This window comes from Haliaeetus albicilla, chromosome 5 (assembly GCF_947461875.1).
Source record: "Haliaeetus albicilla chromosome 5, bHalAlb1.1, whole genome shotgun sequence".
Lineage (NCBI taxonomy): Eukaryota > Metazoa > Chordata > Aves > Accipitriformes > Accipitridae > Haliaeetus > Haliaeetus albicilla.
The window spans coordinates 3,344,023-3,362,820 of record NC_091487.1 but is presented as its reverse complement, the minus strand read 5'-3'; the positions used below and the strand labels follow the sequence as shown (position 1 = coordinate 3,362,820).

General features: G+C 47.5%; 1 protein-coding gene across 2 annotated transcripts; it reads left to right on the top strand.

The window, feature by feature from the left end:
- The first annotated feature begins 113 nt into the window (after positions 1-113).
- Positions 114-18,698, top strand: CDKL1 (cyclin dependent kinase like 1). 2 transcript variants are annotated; one of them, XM_069783028.1, is made up of 9 exons: positions 114-446; positions 6,669-6,790; positions 9,186-9,258; positions 11,531-11,621; positions 12,326-12,526; positions 15,188-15,243; positions 15,804-15,860; positions 16,506-16,661; positions 17,605-18,698. In XM_069783028.1, exons 1-9 carry the CDS (start codon positions 279-281, stop codon positions 17,710-17,712), a joined length of 1,032 nt encoding a protein of 343 aa, XP_069639129.1. In that variant the 5' UTR covers positions 114-278; the 3' UTR covers positions 17,713-18,698. The 2 variants fall into 2 exon arrangements, with proteins under 2 accessions (XP_069639129.1, XP_069639128.1); XM_069783027.1 differs by having other exon boundaries at positions 127-446; positions 15,188-15,270.
- Positions 18,699-18,798: the final 100 nt, after the last annotated feature.

The window sequence follows — 18,798 nt, the reverse complement described above, 5'->3', positions numbered from 1 at the left end:
GCGTGTGGCCCCTTCAGAGGCCGTGGGGACCCCCCCCTCCCTCACCGGGCACCGGTTCCTCCTCAGCGTCCCGGTGACAGACGCCTCGCCGGGGAGACAACCCCCCCCCCCGCCTCCCTCCGCCGCTACACCCCGAGGGCCCGCCCCGGCCCCGCCGGAGCTGCGGTGAGGCGGCGGAGGGCGGACGGGGAACGGGACCGGGGACGGTGCTGCCGTTCTCTGAGGCGAGGGAGCTGCGCCGGGGCGGCCCGCACCCCCCCCCCCCCGCGCCCCGCGCCATGGAGCGGTACGAGAAGCTGAGCAAGGTCGGGGAGGGCTCCTACGGCGTCGTCTTCAAGTGCCGCAACAAGGACACCGGTCAGATCGTGGCCATTAAGAAGTTCTTGGAGTCCGAGGAGGACCCGGTGATCAGGAAGATCGCCCTGCGGGAGATTCGTATGCTGAAGGTGGGCGGTGGGCGGGCGCCCCCGGGGAGGAGGGTGGGCTTTGGCGGCCAACGGCACCGCTGCCGGCTCGGGGGCTGTGGTGCCTGCGGGCTGTGCCCCGCCATTGCGAGCCCTGAGGGGATCTGGGGAGGCCTGAGGGAGCTGCCAGGGGAGGGGGCGTGAGGGCAGCCATGAGGGGATGGGGCGTTGTGAGGGGGGAAAGCAAGGGGATGGGGTGTCATGAGGAGACGGGGTGTGAGGGCAGCCATGAGGGGATGGGGTGTCGTGAGGAGACGGGGCGTGAGGGCAGCCATGAGGGGATGGGGTGTCATGAGGAGACGGGGTGTGAGGGCAGCCATGAGGGGATGGGGCGTTGTGAGGGGGGAAAGCAAGGGGATGGGGTGTCATGAGGAGACGGGGCGTGAGGGCAGCCATGAGGGCATGGGGCGTGGTGAGGAGACAGGGCGTGAGGGCAGCCATGAGGGGATGGGGCATCATGAGGGGGGAAAGCGAGGGGATGGGGCGTTGTGAGGAGACGGGGCGTGAGGGAGCGGTAGGTAAGGTGGCCAAGTCAGTCAGTTTCTCTGGGAGAAAGCCGGTGCCAGTGAAAGTCCGACCCATTTGGCTGGGAACGGATATGCCTTGGGACAGAGGTGACCCTCCGCAGCCCAGGCTGTCACGCATCAAAGAGGGTTGGTGCAGGTGGGAATTGAGACCCTGCAAAGGGCAGGCTGCCGATTTCTTCTGCTGTGGGTGGTGGAGGAGCATCAACAAAGTCATCACTGTGCCCTTCAGAGAGGGATTGATGCAGTCTCTGTCCCCCCATGGAGTCAGCGGTGTCCTGGCCAGTACAGGCACTGCTCTGCCCTTGGCATGTGGTTGGCACCACCTGTAACAGGCCGGCCGGCAGCAGACCCCTCTGTGTCCAGGAGATTCCCCCCCAGAGACAAGGACTGTTGGAGCTGGTGTAAAGCTTGCGAGCAAAAAGCGATCCTAGATAGCACGAGGTGAGGGATGGCCGCGGGTTGCAGCTTTCCTGGCTCCCTGCTTGATAAATCTACCCCAGCTCCTCCTTAAAATGCCCTTTCTGAGCCCCTGGTTGTGGGGGATCCGCAGCGTCGGAGCCTGAGGTGCAGGTGGGATCCAGCCATGTATTGAATGCCAGGGGCTGTGTAGTCTTGGAGGTATTCACACGTGGAAGCAACTGCAGAACTGGCACCTGTGAACCATGGCAGCACCTTGTCTTTGCTGATCCTTTCTTGATTTCTGTGTGAGAGCTCATCCTCACATAGAAATGAGTCACTCATTCAGCCTCTGTGTTTATTTTCCTGATGAAATAAAAGCACGGGAGTATTTGCAGTGAGTCATAGGCCAGGTCCATCAAGTATGCAGAAATGAGGAGAAACCTAGGAGAAAGAGGGAGAGGATGGGGTAAGGTTTCCTTTCAAACAGCCAGCTTCTGAGCATTTTCTAGAGCCAGAGGTTGTGCCCATTGCTTCATGTTTAGCAGATGTTCATAGACTGTTGGGAGTTTGTCCTATCTCTTTTTGAACCAGTGTATTCATTTGGTCTCCATGGTTTCCTGAGGCAGTGAGTGCCACGACTTTAGGAATGTGTTGGTGAAAAAAAATTTCCTTTTAGTTGTTATAAACTTGCTGCTGGGTGATGGCATACAGTACCTTCAGTTATGTGTTCTGAGAAGTGGAGAGTTGTTCCCTTTTCACTTTCTCCAGGGTACTTGTGACCTCATACACCTCCGTCATCTCCCCATCTTCAGCTTTCTCTTTTCCTTACAGAAGAGCCATAGCTTTAAAACATTGAACTGATTAAAGAACCATATTAACAGCATGTTGTTTTATTATAAATTGTAAAATAATGACTTCCAATGGATTCCTTTTTACGAGAAACATGCCATTCAGATTAGACACAATGCATTCTTGTAGACAGGCAATGATTTAGGATTTTGGAGTTAACAAAACCCTACAGAAATGCACAGAGAAAGATGTTCCATTTTATTTAAAACTTATTTCCCAAAATTCATAGTTCCTTGGTCTCTGATTTCTGCATGACGTTCCCAGACTTCACTGCTTGTTGGTATTTGCATAGCAGCAGTTGATACTCATTGCAGTCAATGTTCCCTTCCATCGAGTTAGCTTAATTTGCTTGCTGGGAACCAAGTAACTTTCAGATTTGCAATTAAGTGCAAGATTTCAGCAGCTTAGAGTATTTCTGATTTTTCTTTTCCCAAAATCTCTTTGTGCTATTGGCTTATCTTTTATTGAGCATTTATATATAAATAAGTGGTATAAATGTTATTGTCAAAGGAATATGAAGGCCTGATTCTCTTCCCACTGCAAAAAGAGGCAAAATAAACCTGGATATCATCCTAGAAGAGCCATCACCTAGGAAAAAAGTGTGTTTATTTTTCAGTTAGATTTTGGGGAGAAGCAACCTAAGTTTTTCTCCTATCTGAAGCAAACAAGTGACATGTAGGTATATCGTTTTAGTAAACAGTGCTGGAGATGCATTAAGATTTAAATATTATTAAAGATCCGAAGAAGAAGACAATCATTGCAGAAGTCACTTGTAATGCAGATGGTAAATACATCATCCTTAAGGGTCCAAAGCCGACACCACTGTAGCTAGCCACAGCAGGATCCGTGTCAGGGCGCTGTTGATTTTAACAAGTGCAGACCTGCTTGACTATCTTTTCAACTTTTTCTCTGTAAATAGTAACAGTTTGTTTGTTTGTTTGTTGAGGTATTTCCTGGCTTAGGCAACAACTAAGTGTTTGTCAAAGATGTAGTGAGATTATGTTTCATCAGTAAAAGATGTAGGGCCTGATAAATTATTATTCTGCACAGCAAATACCTTGTAGGCAAAGGGCTTTTTATGGCCAGGAGCCATGGGAGGTGGGGTGGGAGAGCGGGGCGGTATGCAGAGTCTTGAAACACCCTGCGTGATCCCGATTCCATAGGAAAGGCTGGAAATACGTGAAAACAGAGCAAGCCTGTGTGTAAACCCGTCAGTGCCTGCTGTTTCCAGAAGAGTGTTGTCTCCCCAACCTTCACATGGAGGCTGATGCAGTTTTTAGCTCTGACATTGCAAAGAAGATGAAAGAAAAAGACAATGCAAAGCTGTGTTCATATACGAAACAGAAAATAATCCCTATTGTCTTTGCACAGGAGCATTTATAACTTGGGGGACGAGCCCATGCAGGACATGTGGCCTGTATGCAGAAGGTGACACACAGCCTTGTCACCCAAGCACGGGGCAGGGAGGGGAAGCCCATCCCGGTGCTGCCAGCAACCAGCCACCGGCAGCATTGGTAGCCTTAGAAACTGCACTCTGAAATGCCGCACCGCCAGCCGGGTATGTTTTTAGAGTCACTGGCAGATTTATGGTGGCTTTGTGTGCACGTCTGCCTGCATAAGAGACATTGGCCCAGTGAACCCGACTGCCTGGAGAGCCCCAACCGTGGAGGCTGGCTGTGAGCGAGGCATGGGTAGACGCCATGGCAAGACTGCTCTCGGGGGACCCTCTCCACGCTTCTCACAGACAGGCAGGTTAACCCACTCCTGTGTGTACGAGGGCTTGTTCACACAGCTGTGTCCCCTCGCAGCGTCCCCAGCTCAGCTAGAGCTCATGCTTCCAAACCCAAGCTCGCCATCTCCAGAAACCCCAGCTCCACTCACGCGTGAGGATGACCAGGACAGACTGTCCCCCGGGCATGGCCTGTTCTGTGAAGGTCACTCCTGAAGGCTGACTCGTACAACCAACCTGTAACTGCTAGAGGTTTTCTAGAAATCTCAATCTATTCTTGTTGATTTAACTTTCTTCTTGCTTTACAATCAGTTGGCAATTATTTCACCCTCACCTGTCTCTAAAAGTAGAATCTAAGCATTGCAGAGGTTGTCTCATTTGCCCCTTTCCCGCTGGCAGGCTTGGCCGTGCCCAGCAGTTTGTCCATGCTGGCAGGCAGATCTGCTGAGAGCAACAGAGGAATCAGATGCCTGTTACCCAGCAGAGTTGCTGGAGGCACAGCTTGCTCTCAGATATCTCTGCTGTTGCTGATCTCTGGGAACATAATATGCCAATACACACCGAGAGCATGGAAAAGGAGGGATCCACTTTACACAGTCTATCAGGAGCTGCTTGGCTTGTGAGGGAAGGGGCCGTATCAGAGCCACAGCAGCTGTCTGATTTTCATGGTGGAGTCTGAACTGGTAGACTGGGCTTTGTCTAATGTACACGTGGCAGAGAGGTACTTTGCTGGATGTGGATATGCTTAACAGGATAGGTGGCACGTTATGTGCACAGTTCCTGGGAGAATTGCTATCATTGCCGGGATTTTCAGCAGTCTTGCAGGCCATTCTCCGTGTTTGATCATCTTTTGCAAAGTGGATAAGGAAATTACAAGAATGGAGATACTGCTAGATAAATACTAAATTTCAGAAGTGTTACAAGCCTCCTGCCTTGTGGTTTAATGCTTTCACTAGCAGCCCTGCCATGGGAACTGAGGGTGTGCAGAGAAAGTCCGTCCGTTACGCAAGGTCAGGAGATGTGGCCAGGGCAGAGAAGGTTATGCTGACAGCCTCTACTGACACTGTCAGGTACCTTGTGCTAGATGGCAAAGGCACTTGGCATACAAATACTCACCATGGAGGACCGAGGAAGTGGTCAGAAGATCTTGGTTGTAACCTAGGTTTGATCCAGATGGGTGCAAAGGTCTTTGATGCTGGCAGATGGTTTACACAGTGTGGGCAGGATTGAAGGAACAAGACACGTATGTGGTAAGAGGTGCTGTTTAGAAAGATCAGCTCCTTGCTGCCAGTTTGCAGGACTGGAATAGGCACCTTCTGCACACTAACAGGGACCCTGTGTGTTGGCATATGGGCTCAGTATAGTTTGGGTTCTGTATAATGCCCCCCAGAGGCAGTGAGCTCCCTGGAAGGTCTCTCTTTACAAGAAGCTTTTACAGTGACATGCTTGAATAAAATTATATTTTGCAAAGGGTCCCACAGTGTGCCCACTGGAGCACAGAAATAGCCCCTGCCATGCCTCTCCTACTCGTGACAGGCTGGCAATGAGGTGTGGTGGAGGTCTTGTACTGACCTGCTCTTCTACTCACGCTCACTGGTTAACCCCAGGATTCAAGGTGTGGATTTCAGTGATGCTTCACCTTGGGGTTAACTGGGTGCTTCCCCAAACAGCTGCATTCCTCAGCTGAGGCCCCTTACAGTTTTCTCTAGTCTTGACTCTGCTTCCTTCTGCTTTGCAGGCTTTTCCAGATGGCTTAGAGGCACATTAGAAGATGGGGCTAGCGTAACTCCTAGGCAATGCCCTTTCCAGCCTCCTTGCTTAGAAATGTGTTTGTTTTAAAGCCTTGGTCAGGCAAAGCCCTCATGGATACAGGTCCCTGCAAGCAGAGGGGACAGTGCCATGAGTCATCTGAAAAGAAATAACATTCCAGAGTTGGGTCTGGCTTTTCTTTGTTTCCTTTTCTGAACACTGTGTTGTGCCCCTGAGTTCAAGCCCTCTCCCAGCCCTCCCCCAAAATGTGGGCAAAAGAATAGGAAATGAGAAGCTCCAGTAATATCCACCCTCACCTCTCGCAAGGTACGTTTGAATAACCCTGCTGTGCTCAGGCTTTCTGTGTCGTAAGAAGCTGTCTGAGCTCCCCAGGAGAGGAAGCCCTGGTATGAGCACATGAAGTAGATTGAGAGGAAGAGGAAGAAGCAGCAATAAAAATTCTCCTAATTAACCCATTCAGATTCTGACAATAAGCTGGTGAAGCTGAGACCACGTGCTTTACTAGGCTTATAAGAGGAGCTCTTGGTTTCTCCTAAATGTGTTTGCCTGCTACAGGCTCTTACCATGTGTGATTTCCCAAGCAATTCTCCAGGGAGAGCTGCTTTTCATTGTGGTGCAGTCAAAGGCTGGATATGTACAATGAAAGGCACTGCCGGAATAGCTGTGGGCACCGTGATGAATTCTTTATCTATGAGCATCTTTTCTAAGGGGCACTCGCTGAAGCCAAGCTGACTTGTTGCCCACGGTCAGTTCCTAAAATAACGACACCACAGGCTGAGCTGTGGCTGAGCTCCTTCTTCACATCGTGCTGTGCTTGTATAAAAGGTTTCAGCTTAAAGAATTGAGACCCTTGTGGGCAAAAGCACTGTCTCCCGCACCTTTACCCCACTCCCCCGTGCAGTTACTAACCAGTCCATCTGTGTGTTACAGCAACTGAAACACCCCAACCTGGTGAACCTGCTGGAAGTGTTCAGGAGGAAGCGGAGGCTGCATCTGGTCTTCGAATACTGCGACCACACAGTTCTCCATGAGCTGGACAAGCATCCCCGGGGGTGAGTGGCCTGTCTCTCACTGGGAGCTTTGAGCAAAGGAGTCAGGGACTGTCTGTCATTGCTGCTCTGCACAGTTTTCAGAAGAATTTCATTAATTACAGGAGAGTTTTCTCAGCCCGGTGCCCAGGACTTGCTCTGTTACTGTGGTTTAGCAATGACATCCGAAAGAATTGTATATGAGCCTGTGTGCGCTCCTGCACAGCGCTGCTCACCAAGGAGACTGGAGCACTGAGCCTGAGCGTTGGGGTGATCTTTGACTGGCTTGGCAGCAGCAAACCTGAGTGGCTTGAGAGCATCCTGTGTCCTGCTGCAAAGAGGTTAGGGCTGCTGGGGGAGGCGGGCAGGTGGGATGGGGGCACGCAGCCCTCCTTCTGCTGCTCCCCAGGTGTGTTACACATCACTGTGGGAGGCTGTGCAGTCCCAGGCTGCGGGCACTGGGGCAATGTCATTGAGCTCCCAAAACATATACAGTCTGTAGTGATGTCACTGATGACCCGTATGACGGACCAGTGACTTCTAGCGCTCTGGCATGCTGCTGTGCTAAGGACTATGTGTTGGCTGGCCAGAGTTACCAGGAGCTCTGCCTGCAGCTCTCTGCGCAGCCTCAGGTCAGGTACCCTCTTCTTTAAACAGGCACTTGTACAAAGTGTGAGCTACACAGGCAGAAGGAACATTCTCCAGGACAGGGTTTGTTCTTTTGACACATTATAAATGACACTCCCCCTAAATACATTGTCCCTAATTATTCACAGTAACTTGGTGCTGTGGAAATGCTGAGCAGAAGTTCATAAATCATTTCACAGGCCTGGAGCTAAATGAATTGCCTGCAGGAGACTAATTGGGGGTTGAGTAAACAAGAGTCTGTTATTCTCTTTCTCCGTGATGTGGAGCTCCAGGAGGAGAATGGAGCATGCTAATAGCAGCTCACTTCGTGAGCTGGTGAGCAGCTTTCACCCCAGTTTGAACTTGTTCACCTGAAATCTGAAGAGAGGATGGATAACCCTCTTTGAAGAAAATAACTTCACATTTGCTTTCTGTTCATCAGAACAACTCCAGTGTGAATGAATGTGTAACGCCTGGTTGCATGCTTTGCTTTTGATCTTTGCTATGCAGATGGTGAAGTCTTTTGTGGTCAGGATTAAGACGTAAGACGGGTGGGCACATGCCTCTTTGCACCGTGTTTCCAGGTCATTTAACCAACTTCATCCCCTTGTCAGGCTGTCAGTGCAGTACTGTTATCCCTCTAGGATGTTTCTGCAAGAAAACTCTAGCATTGCTACAGCAGTGTCGGCACAAGACCTTCAGCACTGACAGCAGAAGGTGCCTTAAAGAAAAAGCCAGGCTTGCTGCATATTGTTTTGGTTTATTTTGGGGGTTGGGTTTTTTTTTCTTTATGATGTATCAGAAGCTTTTCAGCATGAAACACATGAAATAAAATTGGATTTGAGCTTGAAAGTGCCAAGACTGTCACCTCTGCCTGGGGTTATTGAAGACCATTACAGCCAAGGAAGTTTAAGTTTAAGTACAGTAACTGAAATTGAGGAGAGGAGGCTGGATTTTTAACAGAGGTTTTCTTTCTCTGAAGTGTTTGCCAGCTGTTGGAGGGAAGGAGAGGAGATGCAAACCAAAGTAGAGCTTTATACTCTTGTAGGAACATCCTTCCCCATCCCATTTTGGTTACCTGTCCACTCTGGAACAATCAATGACTTGACAGCGTTGCAAGTCAGAGCATGCATCTATACCATGGATACTCCACCACCTCCAACTCTCCGAGCAGTTGCAGAGGCTGAAATGCCTGCTGGCATTTCAGGAGGATTGCCAGGAAGCATGGATGCTAAGCACAGCCACAAGACAGGATTTGACATGGACTTGCACACACTGATGTGTGGTCATTACTTGGCAGGCTTCATGCTGGCTGTGACTGAGTGGTACCAGACACTCTTGGCATGCTCTTAGCTGCCATAAATCCTGGGGTCTTATTGCATTGACTGGATTTGGAAGTGGTGTTGATGTTCCCTTTGATGCTCCTGCAATGCTTGGAGGGTAACCTGACAGGAGAGCATTGCTTTCCGCAGAGGGGTGCAGGCAGAGCTCAGCCTCAGCTCTGAAACACGGGAAGAGATACAAACAGCCTCCACCATCAGCAGCCCAGCATGACTGGTTCCCTGCAGTGGAAGATCAACAAACTGAGGGTTATTATGTGTTTCTTATAACTTATTTATAGCAAGAAAATGCAGCTAGTGGTTTTTTTCCGAGTTTTCTGACTTGGTCCCTGACCAGGTTTTGCTCAGAGATCCCTGTACAATGTTAGCACTCAAAGGCCTCCTCTTCCTTTTTCCTGTAATAGTGAAGTTATTTTTAATGGCCAAAATAAAAATGTGGTTTTTTAAAACAGGGTGCCGGAGCATCTAGTGAAGAGCATAACCTGGCAGACCCTCCAAGCTGTGAACTTCTGCCATAAACACAATGTAAGTCCCCTAAACAGCAGCAACGATTGCCTGTAACATGGCATTGGAGGAGAAGGAGATTCTGTTGCCATTTTCCTGATTACAGAGCTTTCATGGGACGAAGTCAGATGAAATTTCCTGTTTTCAACAGGAAACATATCTGAAATATTAGTGTATACCCACAACAGCTGCATTTACTATCACACGGGTCCCTTGGGTTTGCTGTCAAGGAATGATTTGCACTCATGACCTTAGACAAGCTTCCAGGCTCAACAGGAATGTATCTTTGTATGTTCCCTGTGCTGTGCATTAGAACTGACGTTTAGAAGACTGGCTTAATACCTCATCAGCTGACACCTGAGCAAACTGCTACTGATTTCACAGGAAGTCCTTCTGTTGATAGACATAGGCATTGAATCATAACACCAGTTAAAAGGTTTCAAAAATTAGATAGAGTAAACCACTTTTACAACCCTTCCTCTGCTTTCTGGAGGGAGATGTGAGTTGTGTGCATAACAAATATTTTGTCGAAAGTGATGGGGACACTTTAAGAAGCAGGGAAGGAAAGGAGCCTTTTGGAGAAGTTCTTTAGGCAAACTTAGCTGTAATTGGTTTTGTTTATCTGCCAATATTTGAGATTTAAGAGTCGGGCAGGAGATCACTCTGGAATGGGTGTTTTGTCTTAGCTGGGAGAATTATGTCCAGTTGAGCCACAGGAACTTGGCCATAGGTCTGTCCTGCTTCCAGGATTTGTTGTTTTTCTTCTTTTTTTCTGTTCCCCCACTCAGTCTAAAAGATTTAATGGAATTTTAAAGCCAAGGGAACAATGAGATGCTGCAGTCTGACCTGCTGTAGATCACAGGTAATGAAGTTTTATGCAGCTGCCCTTTTTGGAACTCCATGACACTAGCTTAACAAGCAGCATTTCAGTCCTCAGAAGGAGATACAATAATTTACCACCAGCTTAGCTAGGAAAAGTCTGAGGTGTTTGTGCTGAGGTGATGGTAAGGGAGGGACAACATGAGCTAGATCCTGGTGATTTCAGTAGAGCATACCTTTCACACATAGGCAGAAGAAATTAAGGTCTCTGCTAGTTTGATCAGCAGAAACTCTTTCCCAAGCCCAAATTCAATTGTTGTGAACCTTCAGCAGGCAAGGTGACTTCTCAAGAATCACAAAATTGCTGATGTTGGAAGGGACCTCTGGAGATCATCTTGTCCAGCCCTCCTACCTAAGCTGGGTCAGCCAGAGCAGGCCGTTCAGGAACTTTCCCAGTCAGGGTTTGAATATCTCCAAGGATGGAGGCTCCACAGACTCTCTCGACAACCTGTCTGGCTGTTTGGTGAAAAAATAATTGCTTGCATTTAAATGGAGTTTCCTGCGTGTTCAATTTATGCCCATTGCCTGTCGTACTTTCACTGGACACCACTGAGGGGAGCCTGGCTCGGTCTTCTTTACTTCTTCCCATCAGGTATTTATGCACATTGATAAGATCCCCCCTGAGACTTCTCTTCTCCAGGTTGAATGATGGTCCCAGCTCTCTCATCCTCTTCTTGGATGTCAGATACCCCAATCCCTTAGTCATTTTAGTGGCCCTTCACTGGAGTCACTCCAGTATGCCCACATCTTCCTTCTACTGAGGATCCCAAAGCTGGACACAGAGCTGTGGAAGTCTCTCACCTGTGCTGAGTAGGGGGAATACCAGGTGTGCTCTGACATCTACAAGGATAAAGTCCCACATCTAAACCATAGCCTTCATCTCATCTGTGAGCTTTGCCAGGAAAATCATTTGCTTGTCTACCAGATTATCAGTCAATACACTTCATGGACTTCATCCAAGAGGTGATCCCAGAGGACCTACGCACATCTCATTAGGATCTACCCACATATTCATAAAACCGAGTCCCTTATTAGGAGTGTGTTACACATAGCTGTTATCAAGTGAGTTGCATTTGCAGAGAGCCAGGTTAACAACAATCCTTGCTATGCAAACCTTGCTCCTCCTGCTAACAGATTCCCAGCTGGTTCTGGGGAGCTGACGCAATACAGAGCTATGCAGCTGAAGCTGGGAGCCTGCACAGTGTCTCGTCCCAAAGGTGGGGTATAGGCAGGGTAGTTGTCGTGCCCAGCAGGACGTGGCTTTAGCTGCTGTTAAGAAATCCTTTCATCTTCTCTCTCAGCAGGAATGATTGCCTGGCACAATGTGCAAGGGGTATGTGGCTGAATTAAGAGGGTCTTTATCTGAGGGCCGGGTTAAATACTTGCTTCTAACCTTGTTTTTTTCTGTTTCCAGTGCATCCACCGCGATGTAAAGCCAGAAAACATCCTGATAACAAAACACTCTGTCATCAAACTTTGTGACTTTGGATTCGCTCGCATACTGAGTGAGTGCCAACTTGCTACTTATATGGATTGTTAACACAAGAACTGTAGGATCAGGCTTTCAAACAGCAGTAAAGACTCAGTTGTCGTCTGATGCATCTGTAAATCATCCTATATAAAGGCTGACATGTTTTCACAGAGAAGCTCTGCTAAAGGCTGCGTAGAGATCCCCAAACCAGCTTAAAGGGAGCTAGCCCAGACACCCCGATGCCAAGTGCCTCTGTAAACAAAACTGTGTCTGAGCTCCCTGCTGCCTTGGGCATCTTGGAGCTGCCCAGCCGTTGCTTATGCAATGCTGGAGACACAGCTGGAGTTCCCTGGCAGGAGGAGCCCCTCTGGCAGAAGGCGCCGTCTCTGCAAACAATGGGTTCACATTTTCCGTTGTAAAGAAACCCCCTAATCTGTTTTTTTTTTAGTTCTTGTTCAGACAAATCATGTGGACTTTGAGAACTGACCACTGGCTGGTGCAAGGCCCTGCTGTGGAGCTCTGCATATTTTCATTTGGAGAAAAATATGGTCCTGATTTTTGCCAAACCTTAAGTGTTTCCAAAGTTGGGTTCTGCTAGTGGCCAGTGACTCATCCTGTTCCTGTAGCTATTGCCTGCCCAGGAGGTGCCCCAACATGTGTAACAACTGATGGTGGCTCATCTGCATCGTTCTGATCCCACATTCCTGTTTGTTTCTCTCCTTCCTGACCCCAACCTAGCTGGTCCGAGTGATTATTACACAGACTATGTGGCTACCAGGTGGTACCGCTCTCCGGAGTTACTTGTGGGAGACACCCAATACGGCCCTCCTGTGGACGTGTGGGCGATAGGCTGTGTCTTTGCAGAGCTGCTATCTGGGGTCCCCCTGTGGCCTGGCAAGTCTGATGTCGACCAGCTGTACCTCATCCGGAGAACCCTGGGTAAGTGTCCCCTCGGCAGTGGTCAGAACCCCAGTCTTTCTGATGCTTTTGGCAAGACCAGAGCTTGCCCAGGAGGACATTCCTCTGTGGTGGGAATCAGGATTCTCCAGGAGGTGAATTTACCCAGTGGATCTATCCCTTCAGTAGGTGCTGGCTTATCTGAGGTGTTACTGTCCTTAAAAGGGAGCTGGCTTTTCCTGGCATGACTTACACATACACATCTTGTTAGGAGATCATGTAGTTGGAGAAACAGATGCTGCTGCAGGTCCTGGCAGGATCTGGGGAAACGAAGTTGGCATCCATGTGGGTGGTGACTGTTCTTCAGAAAAAGATCCATGGGGCAGAATTGGTTTCAGCTTGCATGAGCCAGCAGTGTCAGGCTGTGGCTAAAAGGCTTACAACGGACAGGGCTGCGTAAGCAGGATCATTGCCTACAAACTGCCTGAAACCATCCTTCCACTCTTTTTAGCAGTGGTCGCCTCTGGTCTGGTGCTGGGCAGTTTAAGAAAGATGTGGGGTGTGTTAGGTGACCACGGATGCCCCTCCTGGTCCTTTGGGGTGGCTCGGTGACTACCGAGGTGTGGGGAGCACGGGGCCAGCCCCACAGGAGACACAGAAACCCCTGCCTCTGCTACTGTCTTTCCACATCTTCACCTGCCACCACACAGGTAGAAAAATGAGGTTCCTGTGCCAGAAAGGGCCAGGAGTGTTTTGCATAAAGGTCTGAAAGATCCAGGTATTTTTCAGGGTTTGGTACCAAGCAAAGTGATCCCTGCCTCTAGATAACTAATAGTTGGATTTAGTTCATCACAGCTTTGGAGGTCTGGTAAACATTGCCAGTGCCTGTTGATTGATGGCTGTGTGCTTGGGAAAGAGAGTGTGAACATGGAAGTTTGACTCTTCCACCCGTTTGTCTTTATTCACCAAAGAATTTTGGGAGCCATTCCGGATTTGGAACAGAGATTAAATAAAAGAGCCATTATTCATGTAACATTTAAATGAATCCAGTCTCATTGATTCTATTTGAAGTTGGTGTGAATGTGATTTCTTGAGTGGAAAGGAACAAATGCCCACTTTTAACTGAAATATGTTGGAATGAACTGGGAATTGTAATTTTTACCGAGCAGTTTATAAAACTATAAAGGTGACTACTGGCTTTAAACAGATAAGCTCCTTAGCTAGAAAAATAGTTCAATGTCAATTGCCTCATCCTCCAGAATACATTTATGCCAGTGTTAGGTGAGTTATAATTTATTTTTAATGATACGGTTTCAGCCAGAAGAAATTCCCTCTTCATCCAGGTGATGGACTGAGGCAGTGTTTACAGAAAAAAGCTCCTTGGTCAAAACTGTGTAATTATGGTGGTTTGGCTATTGTACTGACTCTTTTGTTATGGATTTGATTTTAACATTTTGCTTGCTCTGAGCTGCGCTAAGCTTCAAAAAAGGGCCGTGAACCTGCATTGGGGAAAAGCTACAGCATGTTCCTGTTAGTGCTGCATTTCAGCAGTTTTCTGTACAACATCCTCAGGAGTGTATAAAAAGAATTTCACCCAATATGAGCTAAATTTTAATGAAGCTGGAACACTTGTGGTTAGCCTGTCCCCTTCCAGCAGTCAGAGAAGACACGACTGTTTATGCAGACAGGCTGTCTCTTGGGAACCCTTTTCCTTTGAAAGTGCTGAAACACAGCATCAGCGTGGAGAGCGGGCCAGCAGAGCCCTGCTCACCCTCCCTCGCACAGGACACACCAACAAAGCGTGCCTACGCTGCCATGCGGCCACCTCCAAAACAAACAGTGGCTCCTGCCAGTTACTCATCAGAGCCCAGGGCTGGTCCATCGTGTCTGGTGTGAGCAGGGAAGTCAGCTGCTGAATCTGATCTTGCTTAACACTTTGGGAAGGATCCCTGGCTGAAGCTCGGTGCTGTGGCATGGCTGGAGTTTCAGATCCTGGTAGGTGTTTGCACAGCACCCTCTAGCTATGATGCTGAGACACGTTTCCCCGCTCAGCGACACACACATCCTGAGCTCGGCCAGCACATGGTGGAGGTACAGGTGCTGGCACAGAGCAGATGTGGTTGTGCAATTAGTGCCTTGCCCACCTCATTCCCTGGTGCTCTACCGAGGGGTCTTTTTGCTAGTGCAGATCCAAATTTAAGGTTACCCAAATAATGCAGTGATAGGATCTAGGTGTTTGGTATGGGAAGATATATAGAAATATGTATTTTTCAAGGTGCCCAGCTATCATGGCCACAGTTCATAAAAGCCACTCTGCAGCACAGCACAGAAACTCAGAGCCTGGACGATGCACAGTGGCTGGGTACTCCTGCTCCAAAATCTGCTCCCACCAGCTGAATTTCTTTGAGCTGTTTACAGCATGAGGCCCTGGGCAGTTGTGACTGTGGGCTGCTGGAGCTGTGCGGCCCTGCCTTTCATTCAGCACAGTCACACGGCTGTGGGATCACTGATGTCCTAGATGGATGTTAGTTTTCACAAAATAATGTCTGAACGTCGGCTCACTTGATGGTACTCCATCTCTTTAGATGTTCTTTCGGATGGTGTCAGCCTTGTTAGAGGATATAAGCTTGTTCAATGCAGGCACTGTAAAAACAGCAAATTAATATGACTTTGTTTTTTTTTTTTTTTTATTCTTGGTCAAAGGGGATCTTATTCCCAGGCACCAGCAAGTGTTCAGCACCAACCAGTTCTTCAGTGGGGTAAGAATTCCAGACCCAGAGAGCATGGTAAGAGCTCCCTCCAGACGCACTTCCCTTGAGGCCAGCGCTAACCAGCAATCTCTCTGCAGTACTAAGGAGACATGGTGTTTAGACAGAGAAATGTTCCTGCTTCTTTTTACCCAGAGTACACGTGCTGCCTGCTTTGGAAGTAGAGCTGGAAAAGCCTCGCTTGCTCAGCTTGACCAGTCCTTTGCTGCGCAGCATTTTTCCCCAATCCAAAAGCTTTGCTCTCTACTTTGCTAAAGTACACTAGAATATTATTTGGAGGTGGCTGAACCCCTTTCATGACATTTTAACCAATACCCTGTGTAAAAGCAGTCAAACAAATGCTTAATCTCTGCCCCTCCTCCCTGCTTCTGGTGGCACAGCAGCCAACCTACCCATCCTCAGTAATGCCTGGCAGCTCCCCTCCAAGCGCATGAAGTGACAGATGCGTTTTGTGAGGGACAGGTCATGTTGCTACAGAAAGCTGGTTCTCTCTACCCTGATGAATGAAAAGCTTGCTAATATGAGTACACCCACTGTTTTTTTCCCTCCAGGAGCCATTAGAAATGAAATTCCCTAATACTTCATACTCTGCTTTAGCTCTCATGAAGGTAAGAAAACTACAGCTAGTAGAAGAGCTCTGCACTGAGGCTGAGCAAAAGCAGTCTGTTTTGCTTATCAGCTGGTAAATGGTTTGGGAGTTGGCTACTGAATTATCAGAGGTTCATGGAAAAATAAGAGCTGGAGGGGATTTGGAGAGGACTTTTAATCCACTCCTCCCTAATCCACTCATCTTTACCATGGAGGTGGAAAACATATTATTCCCTTATTAAGATGCAGTGAATGGAAACTGGGAGGATGAAGATATTAAAAAGAAGGTGCAGCTGTGCGTAGTAGCTATGCTAAACACTGGAACAACACAGCTAGTGCCATAGTGGATTCCCCTGTTTGAGAAAGTTGTTCTAGTTCAAATGAAAGTTACAGGCTTAACTGGTTTTTGAGGCTTGATGGTTTGCTACACCATACAATTGTAACTGTCCCTCTAGCTGCAATTTCTATTATTTCCTTGTGGCAATTGTTCAGTATTCGCTGTTCTGCAAGCTCTGAAAAAAACCATTCCTAGAATCCATTAAAAAAAAAAAAAAAGATTAACACATGTATCTGTGCAAATACTCGTTGGCTGTGGTGAGTAGCTGGAATTGTGCAGACCTGTTGAACGAGTGTTTTGTGTGATCCTTTACTTCGTCTTTTCTAAGGGTTGCCTTCGTATGGACCCTGCAGAGAGGCAGACGTGTGAGCAGCTGCTGCAGCACCCCTATTTTGACAGCATTAGGGAGGCAGCGGAGCTGGGGAAAGAACATGAAAAAACAGCTCGGAAACCAGCCAGGCTGACTAGGAAGCACGTGCCAGGGGTAACATTTTCATAGTAGTATTTAATGTTCTGTGCCTAAGGAGGGGGCTGGTTCTCTTTGGCTCCCAGGAGGTGGGCTCATGCTGGCAGTTAACGGTGAGAGAGAACTCCTGCATTGGACCGATCTTAATTTTAGCCCGAGGAGAAAACGAGCCTCCTGGCTAAAGAGTAACTCAGTACAAACTGAATTCTGCATTGCAGCTCCATGGAGTCACTGGGGATAAGCAGCACAGCGATGTGGAAGATTGGGTTTATCCAGGAATGTACATTCCTGACACAGAATAGCAGGATAGCTGAACAAGCTGGACAGGCTTGCATGCTGGTTTAATTTGGAGTTCTCTGGGATCTTTTTGGTGCTTTTGAATCCCAAATTGTGGAGATGGCAAAAATGCCCAGTTCCGTTTGTAACTGCCGATGGGATGTGATCCCTTACTCAGTTCCAGACGTTACACAATGCACTGGGTGTTTCTCCAACAGGAGTTGCCAAGCAAATGTCTCCCTGCCATTTCAGTCTTTCCAGACTCCAGCCCAAGTCTCCAAATCCAGCCTCACGATGAGAGTCATTCAGCAGTTCGTTCTTCCTGTGAGCCACATTCCCCATGACAGCTTAACACTGAACTGGTAACATGCAGGGCAGTTGGAAGTGTAGGATGGAGAACTGCTACAGCATATAAATTCCTGGATCAAACTGATTCGCCTCTTCCATTTCTATGACATAGGATGTAACAGTAATATTTTTCTTGCCCTGGATGACTGGAAGAAATACCTTTAATGAGCTGTTGTGGTTGCAGTCCAATTGTAGAACCCCAGATCCATGACTCTTAGTTTGAAAAGTACAGGGTTACAGTATGAATAGTTTTATAGCTTATATTCCTTTTTAAAAAATGAAATGCATGCTTTGTTCTCATTTCAAACAAATACAGACTATGTAACTTTTCCTTTAGTTACAGTACCTGCCTCAGTTAACCAGTAGTAACGTTCTGCCAGCTTTGGACAGCAAGAAGTACTGCTGCAAAACAAGGAAATCAAACTACCATTTCCCTAACATCTAACCGGATGGCAGATTAAAAGCTATTTATTGTTCAAAGTTCAAGTCATTCAGAATTTATAAAAGGAGGATACGTCATGGGGAAACTAAATTAATACGTGTTATGACATATACGAAAGTGGTCTGAAAAGTAACGTATTCTGGGTCAGTAATGGAAGGAAAGTGATGTATGGGGGGAACTCCAAGCTCACCTTAGTCAGTGTTCTGTGTACAAAGGAAAATATATTTGTTTTGCTTTAATTTGTGATTGCATACTTGTTGGTGATTGTATACTGGTTCAGGATTACTGCAACCCCTTGTTTACAGCGTGGATTTAAAAACTCCTGCCTGTCTATCACCTGTATTTCAGACTTGGCAGAAGAACTGCAACCTTGCCAAAATCAGAGTCCCACTGTGTCAAAACAGCAATATTGCTTTAGACTGGGGCTAGGCCACTGATCCCGCCAGGAACTGTAAACGTATTGCTGATGTGAGTAGAAGACAGATGTATGTGCTTGTGGAGCCAAGCCGGGTGAGAGGCTACCTAACTGCTCCGGTTAGTTATAAACTTGCTGAAATAGCACTGCTTTAAAGATACATCTGTCTTACGGACTGCATTTATAGATTGCAAAGTATTAAAACTACTGGTAATGACTTAGACTTAATGGAAGGTTTAACAGGCACTGTTACCAGGAGGAAAACATTTTGATAATAAAACTTGTTGTTTCTTGAGTCTTTTCAGAGGTTCTCCTGCCTGTTTCTTCCTTGCATTATGAGGTTGGTTTTGTTTGCTGTTTCTGTCAATAGTGAAGTCACTTGCCTGTAGCGTTACAGAAATTGTTTTTATCAAAAGTAATTAACTCATGAATATAATTTATAACATCGGCCAGACACAGGCAAGAATTCTACCTAAGCATATGTATTAGAATGATTCTTGGGCTTTGAGTCATCTCAGGATGTAATATTGTGTTGATTTTGAATAAAAGAAGTGCAGCTTGTTTTTCCAATTTACTGGATGTGTTTTACTGTATAAAGTTTTACTACTGGGCAAGGAACATCCTCTTTCTACTTGAAACCTAGAGCAAAAACATTTTCTTTTCCCAGTACTGTT

Coding starts and splice junctions, on each gene's coding strand:
- CDKL1 (XM_069783027.1), top strand. CDS start 279: ATGGAGCGGTACGAGAAGCTGAGCAAGGTCGGGGAGGGCTCCTACGGC. Junction 11,622..12,325: donor TGGATTCGCTCGCATACTGA/GTGAGTGCCAAC, acceptor ACCCCAACCTAG/CTGGTCCGAGTGATTATTAC. Junction 16,662..17,604: donor CTAGGAAGCACGTGCCAGGG/GTAACATTTTCA, acceptor CTTTTCCTTTAG/TTACAGTACCTGCCTCAGTT.